The sequence below is a fragment of the Podarcis muralis genome, chromosome 13, assembly GCF_964188315.1.
Source record: "Podarcis muralis chromosome 13, rPodMur119.hap1.1, whole genome shotgun sequence".
Lineage (NCBI taxonomy): Eukaryota > Metazoa > Chordata > Lepidosauria > Squamata > Lacertidae > Podarcis > Podarcis muralis.
In genome coordinates, this window is record NC_135667.1 from 10924736 (window position 1) to 10934755 (window position 10020).

Here is a 10020-nt window from a genome sequence, read left to right on the forward strand (position 1 = left end):
TGCACCCCATAGCCAAGCAGACACCTGTTGGACTGAGCGAGATCAAAGCATTCCACGCTGGTAGGATTCCTCCCAAGTTTCTTGAAGAGGTCAGTGTAGAAGTCCAGATCCCAGGAATCAAAAGCCAGACCTGCAAGGCAGAGAAGCGTCTATAGTTTATCCGAAACACATACATACAAACCTGGCCAAATACAGAATATTGTTTCTCATAATCAAGGGAAACTGGGACAGAACAGAGTACCACTTTCAGAGGTAGGGCCAGAATACTCTCTGACTGGGGCGAACACAGCTTTATCACCTCCCTCAGAAGGCGGTGGTCTCTCCTTCCTTGGAGGTTTTTAAGCAGAGGTTAGATGGCCATCTGCCATGGATACCCGAGTTGAGATTCCTGCATTGCAGGGGGTTGGACTAGATGACCATCGGGTCCCTTCCACAGCTCCAAAATTCTACAAAACCCTTTAAGACCAGAAGGCTGAATCCCTCTAGATCTGTGTTTCCAAGCTTGGTTCTCCAGCTGTATTTGGACTACAACTCCCATCATCCTTGACCACTGGGTCTTGCTAGCTAGGGATGATGGGAGTTGTAGTCCAAAAACAGCTGAAGACCCAAGTTTGGGAAACGCTGCTCTAAATCCATGTGGGTCTCTGCAAGGGAAAAGGAGAGAAGAAAGGATCCGATGAGATATTTGCCAAAGCTGTGCTCATGCAAGCTAGTAAAGGTAAAGGGACCCCTGACCATTAGGTCCAGTCATGGCCGACTCTGGGGTTGCAGTGCTCATCTCGCTTTATTGGCTGAGGGAGCCGACGTACAACTTCCAGGTCATGTGGCCAGCATGACTAAGCCGCTTCTGGCGAACCAGAACAGCACACGGAAACACCGTTTACCTTCCCGCCAGAGCGGTACCTATTGATCTACTTGCACTCTGACGTGCTTTCGAACTGCTAGGATGGCAGGAGCTGGGACTGAGCAATGGGAGCTCACCCCGTCACGGGGATTCGAACCATCGACCTTCTGATCGGCAAGTCCTAGGCTCTGTGGTTTAACCCACAGAGCCACCTGCGTCCCATGTAAGCTAGGGTTGGACAATAATAAGTTGAGAGTTAGCTTCCAGAAACTGGCATTCAGAATCAGAGCATAGCCACTGAAGGTCCTCCATCTCTATCCAAGCCCAGCTTTGCCCTGCTGATTCCTACCGAGCTGGTTGTTGGCTTCGACCAGAGCAGGTCTCCCTTCTCCCAAAATATCGACATGGAACACAGGCTCAGGGCGGGTGGCTATAGCAAAGCTGCTGATGGGTTCTGGGTAACACTGCTCTGTCATCCGATCATACAGCGTAGACGCTATGGAGGCCTCCTGGGGTGCCGATGGGCGCTGCCCGCACTGAAAGAGAAGGATGTGGAAGCCATCAGGTTAAACGTTTCCAAATCCCTATGGGGTTCTTGCGTATGCGGTGACATAAGGAATCTAACAGCAGTTTTCTTCCTGTGTTTACAGTGGCGTAGCGTGGGTTGTCAGCACCCGGGGCAAGGCAAGTAATTTGCACCCCCTAACCCGTGGATTTGCGCCCCCTAACCCTAACCCCCAGATGTTGTGCCCGGTGCGGCTGGCCCCCCTGCACCCCCCACGCTACACCACTGTGTGTTTAGACCCACCCACAGTCACCTTGAAAAGGTATCGACGGGAACATTCGATTCGGTCAATCTTTTCCAGTCCGGCTGCCCAGCACACCGACACTGCATTTGTGGAATACGCAGTTGAGAAGTTCAACCTACAAACATAAAACATTTGTTTCAGCAAAACCTGCTCCTTCCTTTGGGGGGGGGGGTCTATTTTCACCTGGCTTGGGAGGTGAGGAACACTGTCTGACTCCAGAGACAAGCCTGCTTCTGCAGTTTGGGGTCCCTGCAGACCTTCGGGGTGGAGGGTGTTGTTTAAGGTCAAGATTTAGTTTGAATTATTAGCAGTCAGTTCAATTTTACTGTACATTCATTAATAGATGTTTTTGTTAGCCTTTATAACTATTTAAATTTTCATATGGCTTATAACAACGAACTATGTGAAACTATTTTTTGATGTGGCCTACAAATAAGCAACTCTGTTGGTTAAGTAGCATAAGTTAGCAAATGAAAGCTGTCATATAACATTTGATTCAGCTGTAAAGGCCGAGTTACAGACATCACAACTAATCCATGGTTTGTCTGTTGTGATCAGGCATTGGGGCGGGACGCTCCTTCCTACCAACGTACTCTGATTTCCACCCTGCTTCTCAGTAGCTGTAGTTTGCCCTGACATCAAAATCCACAAAACCATAGTTTGCCACCAAACACAAACTGCAAACCATGGTTCTTAAACAAGAGTTTCCAGTTCTGCTTTGGCAGCAAACCACAGTGATATGTTGTCCTCCCTCCTTCAGATTTCACAGCAAACTATGGTTAGCGTGAACCAGGAAATGAAGAAGGAATCTCAACCAAAGCATCCATGACAGATTACCGTCCAGATTACTTCTGCTGAAAAACTTCCAAGAGAGATGACTCCTGGGGTACCGTTTAACTCTGCAATTGTATAAGCCTGAGGCCTGTTCATGATGCCTGAAACTGGTCGATACACGCATTCTCTCTCTCCCCCTTGCCATTATTGTATAGGACGTGGGCAGAGTGGCTTTTTCCCCTCAGCTCAGGACGTACCGAGGGCCGGCCTCTACCAGCAGATCTGAAGGAGTTGGGCTAAGGAAGGACTTGGGTGCGATGTCGCCGTGTTCAAAAGGGCAACCAAAGATCCACAGCAGCTTCTCCTTCTCCTCAGAGTTTGGGGGTGTTTCTCCTGGCGAGGAAACAGAAGGGAGAAACGATTATAGCTACCCACAATGCAACAGGGCAATCACCCAACAGGCAACTGGCTCTGCGACAAGAAGGGGTGGTGGGCAGCCCCATGCCAAACCTCTACCCACTCAAAAAGGAAAAAAAGAATCAATATGCACACCTCCCCATTCATTTCATATCAGAATCCAGACACGGTCCGTGTCCCATTTTTGTACCTGTCCAGTTGACGTTGAAACATATTTCCTTCTGCACCCCTTGGAGGCCATTACCCAAGATGGCTTCAGCCGAACGCAGAAGTGTGGCCACTTCAGCGTCCTCCTCGCTGGGCCGCTGGTAGTAGTGTAGGACCCCCATGGCGGAGTCCTGCCAAGGAAAGAAGAGAAAGCAACTGTGAGGGACTGCTTGGGATGGTGTTTTGCAAGGGGCCTCCATTTTCCTTTAAAAATACACAAGATGAGATGGAAGGTTCGATGGCGGAAGGAACCTAAGTCAGTAGCAGTAAAACTGCCTTGCATGTAGAAAGTTCAATAAGAACATCGGGCCGAACGCCCATCTAGTAGCCATTGACAGCGCTCTCCTCCATAAAAGGTGTATCCAGGTAGGGTTGTGGGTCTGAAACCCTGGAGTTGCTGCCAGCCAGTGTAGACTACATAGAGCTAGATGGACCAAGGGTCTGCCTCAGCTTCCTAGGTTGGTCTACCCAGGCCATGCAGGGACAGGAAGGGTGGGCAAAGGGAGCAGATGCCACAGAACGGCAGGAAGAGACCCATGGCAGGCGAAGGACCACAGTAATGGAGGGAGCAGGGTTTGCCAGGCGTCGACTAGGCCTGCGATTCAAGGCACGAAAGGGTGGCTGTCCGGATGTAATAATAATAATAATAATAATAATTATTATTATTATTATTATTATTATTATTATTATTATTATTTATACCCCACCCATCTGGCTGGGCTTCCCCAGCCACTCTGGGCAGCTTCCAAAAAATATATATTAAAATACTGTAATACATCAAACATTAAAAGCTTCCCTAAACAGGGCTGCCTTCAGATGTCCTCTAAAAGTCTGGTAGTTGTTTTTCTCTTTGACATCTGGTGGGAGGGCATTCCACAGGGAGGGCGCCACTACCGAGAAGGCCCTCTGCCTGGTTCCCTGTAACTTGGCTTCTCGCAGTGGGAGAACCTCCAGAAGGCCCTCGGCGCTGGACCTCAGTGTCCGGGTAGAACGATGGGGGTGGAGACGCTCCTTCAGATATACTGGGCTGAGGCCATTTAGGGCTTTAAAGGTCAGCACCAACACTTTGAATTGTGCTCGGAAACGTACTGGAAGCTAATGTAGGTCTTTCAAGACCGGTGTTATATGGTCTCAGCAGCCGCTCCCAGTCCCCAGTCTAGCTGCCGCATTCTGGATTAGTTGTAGTTTCTGGGTCACCTTCAAAGGTAGCCCCACGTAGAGCGCATTGCAGTAGTCCAAGCGGGAGATAACTAGAGCATGCACCACTCTGGCGAGGCAGTCCACAGGCAGATAGGGTCTCAGCCTATGTACCAGATGGAGTTGGCAAACAGCTGCCCTGGACACAGATGTTGAACTCCACGCCCCAGCCAGCGACCAGGGATGGTGGGAACTGTAGCCCAACAACTTCTGGAAGGCCAGAGCTTGCCCATCCTTGGCATAAGACACTGAGCAAGATGCCAGGGGGATGAGCATACAGACAGAGCTTACCAGTGTGTGTCTGCCAACAGATGAAGAGGCTCTGCTGGCAGGGCCAGCCCAAGACATTTTGGCGCCTGAGGCAAGCCACAAAATGGTGCTCTCCTCACCAGGGAAGAAGGGTGAAGATGTCCATTGGGAACAAGGGTAGGAGAAGACCAATAGCACCTATTTACCAAGAGGCCGCTGTAGAGGTGGCAAGAACAGTATGCAATGCATTCCTTGGAGGACAGATCTGCTGCCCCTGTGGATCCTGCCGCCTGAGGCCGTTGCCTCACCTTGCCTCACGCACGAGCCGGCCCTGAGTGGGCTGAATCAATCATAGAGTTTCCCACCCGCCCCCTTTTCTCAATGTCCCTCTCCACCCCAGAATCCACCTTGCGCTAATCACAGATGTCCCAAAGGCCAGCTCGCTGGAGCCAAATATCCCAGAGATAAGGAGAAGCAAATAGGTCAGTGGCCTCCGAATCACATTTCTTGCTTCATCGTCCAAGTTTCAAAGGCTCAGGGAACATCCCCCAATCTCCACCTCTCCAACGGCAACTGAGAACAAAACAGCAAACCACACACCGCGTGCAACCAGCAGAGATTGGCTCTGTGAATGTGGCTCGATCCTTTATTCTTTTCACACCATCTAGCTAAAGTTAACTGGGACTTCACTGTCACTGCCATCAGTGAAGTCCTGACTAAAGTGTTGATGCTCTTATTGATGATTAATAATGTTCTCATCAAAGCGCCAAGGTGTTTTATGAAGCGCAAGACGGCAGTTCCCTGCCCCCAAAGACTCTACAGTCTAAAATTCAAGGAGGCACTAGGGAAATGGAGGCAAGTATAATCAAGGGAGGAGGATGCATTTAATTCAGGGATGTAGACTAAGGGTTAGTTAGTCTTGGCTAATTTTAAACAGATTGAGGACTTCATGCAGTCGCCCATAAAGATATCTAAAGAGAAATAGGAGATTGGTGCCTAAGGGCCTCTGCAGACATCCTCTTTATTGTGCATTCATGATTATTTGTGCTCATTATTGTAACATTATGCGCTCCCACTTTCAATACTGTTTGCTGCTGCAAAAGGTTCAGCACAGATATTCTGCAGTTTTCCAACTTGCACATGCCCTGCAACTGCCTGCTGAAATCCTGTAACTAGAAAATAAAATTGTACTGTATACTTGCTCACATGTTCTGACTACAGCCACAACCTGCGGGTAGACACTGTCTCTCCACGTGCACAAGCATTTGTGTGAAAGGGGGCACACGGGCTGATCTGTAAAAATGATCGTGGGCTGGCCTCTTCTAACCCCCCCCCCCTTTTTTAAAAAAAAGTCGTGTTTGGATCACATGTTGCTCTCTAGGCACAGGGCTGCGTCTGCATGCCTCTGTTCACCAGCCCTTTCTCCAAGCGAGGAATCATCACGTGTGGACAACAACCCACACGCGGGTTCGGTATTATTTCTGACTGCGATGTGAAAATTAACATAAGCAGGAACAAAAATTTATAAATCTGTAGCACCTTCAAGATGAACTGTTGCAAGAGCTTCCGCGGCCTGGAAGCAATCCCGGGAAGGATTGGATTCAGCCCTGCGAAGTGGAAACTCGCCAACAACTTCCGCGCGCTACACATAGCCTCTGGAAGTTATACCCAACATGTCCGCAGAGGTCTAGAGTTCGAATCCCGCGCAGAAGCACTTCCTACCCCACCAGATCGTAGCGCGCGGCCGCGGAGCAAATGATTGGGATCCCCGCGCCCCTGGATCTCGCAAGGGGCCAGCCAGCCTTCCCACGCTGGTTCCCCGCGTGGCATCGAGATAACGATTACCTGTGGATCTCGCGGGGTGCCTCCTCTTTCACACGCTCTCTGAGCCCCACAACAGCGCGATCTTCTACCCCGGCGGTGCCTTGATCACGGGGCGAAAAGAGGAGCGCCTGCCTTCGCTGCGCTAGGGGGAAAAGTTTACTGCGCGCAGCCCCTTCGGTGGGAGGAGAAAAGGGGGACGTGCCGCGGGGGAGGCGGCGACTCGAGGCAGCGCCCTCCCCATTGGCCGATCCCCCTGCCTCCCTTCTGCCTCCCGGCCTTGAATGGAGGCACGTGGGGGGCGATGGCCAAACTTTGTTGCCGGGGGGAGGGGAGGGCGGAGGGAAGGTAAACCCAGGAATCTTGATCCCCTTCCTCCGTAAGATTTCCCTATAGAGAGTCGTTATCTCCACCCCTCATCTCGACATTTTGCCTCCCAAATGCAGTCCTTACCCCCAAATCACCTATTCTGGAGATCGGAGCCTGGAAGAGAACCCAGGAGTCCTAGCTCATTCTCCTCCCCTCCCGCGCCGAGAATGCGCTCTTCTCCCCGCGCCCCTTGTTGATCGTCGTTCAGAAACCTTTTTGTCTTTTTCTTTCTCCAAACCACTTAACTCTCTGGGGGTTACGAGGTAGCAGAGCCAGGTAGCTAATTGTCTCGTAACCAGGGAAATTTCTTGTGTAAGGTTCCATGGTGTAATGGTTAGCACTTTGGACTCTGAATCCAGCGATCCGAGTTCAAATCTCGGTGGAACCTACTGCTTGGTTTTTTTTTTTTGAGAAGACAAGGAAGCTTTGCAAGAACCCTTGTGGGCAGAACCCACGCTTGCAGGCAAAATGGGTTCACAATCCATCATTGGTTGTCCGAGATTTATTATTGATTGCTTGATTGAGATCCAACAGCAATGGCAAGAGACTACAGAAAGCTGCTGCTGCTGCCAGCCAGTGCAAGCAGTCCTGGCTTAGATGGACAAAAAGTCTGATGCATTATATGGCAACTTATTTCTGTTTCTTTGGATACAGACTAGCAGTATGCCCAGAGTAACTATATAATGGACTCAGCTACATTCGTAAAGATAAAGCACTTTATATGCGTTATAACACTGTAACAACAGATGGTTGTCTTTCGCCAGTGGGATTTCCCTGTATGAAGTTTACAACCTTTTTAACTGATTCACATTTTTGATGTGTCTACATTCAGCCTGTAACAGGAGAGCCCAAACTTTTTTCAAAGAGGGCCAGATTTGATTATCTGAACATGTGTGAGGGCCAACCAAAGTTGAGCTTTTTTAAGGATTGAAGTTATTGAGCTTTTTTTTGAGGATTTAACCCCCAAGTTGTTCAACTTTTGAGCTTTTTGAAGGATTTTACCCCAGGACATATGCTGCAATGGGAGCCGGATTACATCGATCGGCAGGCTGGATTAGGCCCCCGAAACAGACTTTGGATGCCTGGCCTATAACTAGGGATATACACTAGTAGCTAAGTCTAATGCCAGGAGGGGGGAGCACAAAAAGAAAGGAAAATTCCAAAGTCCTTATTAGAGTGACAATTTTATTAGAGCAACCAAAACCGTAGGTCGATTACCTTGAAAACCTGACCAGGGCACATCTAGAATATTGCTGTTTTCTGGTGGGATTCAGTCACATACCAACAAATTAAGATATTGCAGTTAAAGTCAATCAGGGGTGCTGGGTGATTTGCACAACGAACTACAGTGATATGTTGTTGTGCCGCCCCCGCCCCCCTTCAGATTTCACAGCAAACGATGGTTAGCATGAACCAGGAAACACAGGAAATTGACTCTCCTTCCTTTGATGTTTTTAAGCAGAGTTTGGATGGCCATCTGTCATGGATGCTTTAGTTGAGATTCGTGCATAACAGGGGGTTGGACTAGATGACCCTCGGGCCTCTCCCAATTCTGATTCTAAGTTAATGTAGGATTTGACTTCTGCTGCACACAGTGCCTTTACTGCGCTCTTATTAGCCAGAGCTATTGCTTTAATAAATAAAATAAACGGGTGTTGTACTTACCCCTCTGCTCTGCTACTTAAATCGCCCAAGTTTAGGCTCTGCCACCCTGCCTCCCTGTAGCTTGTGGAGCTCCTTCCCTTCTCAGCCCATTCTAAATTTATATGTGCAGATTGTGACCAAAGTTCAGATTTGAGCCAGAGTGTGCATTTCGACATCAAACCACAGAGGCACTTTTACCATTCTTTAGAAATATCGCTCCCTGCCACATCATGATCAGGTTTAAACTAGCTAAGACAAGACCCAGGTCTCCCAAAATTAATTGGGGTTGGGGGGGTTGGAATTGATCATTTTTACCTTCGTGGGATCCAGTGACCCACCCCGGGGTGGTGTGTCAGTGATTAACAGTTCCCAGATCTATTATTAACCAGCTCCTGGTGAATACAGAAAAAGCCATCTGGGATCAGACCACCAGTCTGCTTCAGCAGGCAGAAGAGTCCGGAGGCAGCAGCTCTGAAAACGCTGTTCTTTAGCCACACCAAATAAATAAATAGTTGCAGGTACACTGCCTCTGAACATGTCAGTTCCATTTATCCATAATGGCCGATAGCTATGGTTAGGTATGACTTGGGCAGAGTCCCAAGGGCCAGCTAGAGACAGCTGGACACAATGGGTCAGTGTGTCTTGCTGTTAACCAGAAGGTTGGTGGTTCGAGCCCATCCGGGGACAGCTGTGGGCAGGATTCCTGCATGGCAGGGGGTTGAGCTAGATGACCGCTGGGGTCCCTTCCAACTCTACAATTCTATTATTTGGGCCCTAGGCCTGAGTTTCAGCAACTAACTATAAAACCAGCCTCCGACAGTTAGGGTCCAATTCGCTCTATCCAGGGCCTTCTGCCAGAATTGCTTGTTTCTTTTACCAACTGAAGCTCATCTTCCTTCTTGACAGACAGACAAATGAGGCACTGATGGGAGAATTATTACATTAGACAAATTCATGCAGGATAAAGCTGTCAGTGGGTACTAATCGTGGTGGCTGGGTTTTACCTCTGCTGCTTCTGAATACTTTTGCTTGTTTGATTTCAGCAGGAGGAAGGCACTGTGAGAATGGGATGCTGGACCAGATTGGGGCACTGGCCTGACGCAGGCGGCTTCTTTTCATTCAGGACAAGCAAAAGAAAGAGATTCTAACAATGCAAACTTTAGCAGATGGGGTTTGTCTATCACGCTGCTGAGGTGGGAGCCAACAGATCAGGCTGGATGTAGGGAAATGGCAGAGGGTTTTCGTTTCCTGTACTTTTTATTATTGAAATATACTCTGAGTCAAGAGTGGATTTCATGCTCTTTATTCAGCTCATAGTGGTGAGGAGGAATGGAAGTTCACCCAGAATGTCTGCCTTATATACATTACCGTATTTTTTGCTCTATAAAACTCACTTTTTCCCCTCCTAAAAAGTAAGGGGAAATGTGTGTGCGTCTTATGGAGTGAATGCAGGCTGTGCAGCTATCCCAGAAGCCAGAACAGCAAGAGGGATCGCTGCTTTCGCTGCGCAGCAATCCCTCTTGCTGTTCTGGCTTCTGGGATTCAGAATATTTTTTTGTTTGTTTTCCTCCTCCAAAAACTAGGCACGTCTTATGGTCTGGTGCGTCAGAGCGAAAAATACGGTATTTACACAATGGGCCCCACGTGATTGGCTAATTCTGGGATTCTCCTGTTGGCCAATCAGGTTGT

The 10020-nt window shown here is 48.9% G+C and overlaps 1 protein-coding gene and 1 non-coding gene across 3 annotated transcripts in view; one reads left to right on the forward strand and one right to left on the reverse strand.

Annotated features, from left to right (window-relative positions):
- The window catches only part of PFAS (phosphoribosylformylglycinamidine synthase), a 36865-nt gene extending 28376 nt beyond the window's left edge, over nt 1–8489 (reverse strand). The window contains exons 1-6 of one of the 2 annotated variants that reach the window (XM_028702323.2): nt 8353–8489; nt 3035–3182; nt 2685–2820; nt 1663–1768; nt 1194–1380; nt 25–130 (exon numbers count right to left, since the gene is read on the reverse strand). In XM_028702323.2, coding sequence (XP_028558156.2) covers nt 25–130; nt 1194–1380; nt 1663–1768; nt 2685–2820; nt 3035–3173 — 674 coding nt within the window. In that variant the 5' untranslated portion in view covers nt 3174–3182; nt 8353–8489. Of the gene's footprint in view, nt 1–24; nt 131–1193; nt 1381–1662; nt 1769–2684; nt 2821–3034; nt 3183–6342; nt 6502–8352 lie in introns of those variants that run through there. The other variant, XM_028702322.2, reaches the window with a different exon arrangement.
- TRNAQ-CUG (transfer RNA glutamine (anticodon CUG)) lies at nt 7004–7075 on the forward strand. The gene has a single exon. It is a non-coding gene; the product is annotated as a tRNA-Gln (tRNA).
- Nucleotides 8490–10020: the final 1531 nt, after the last annotated feature.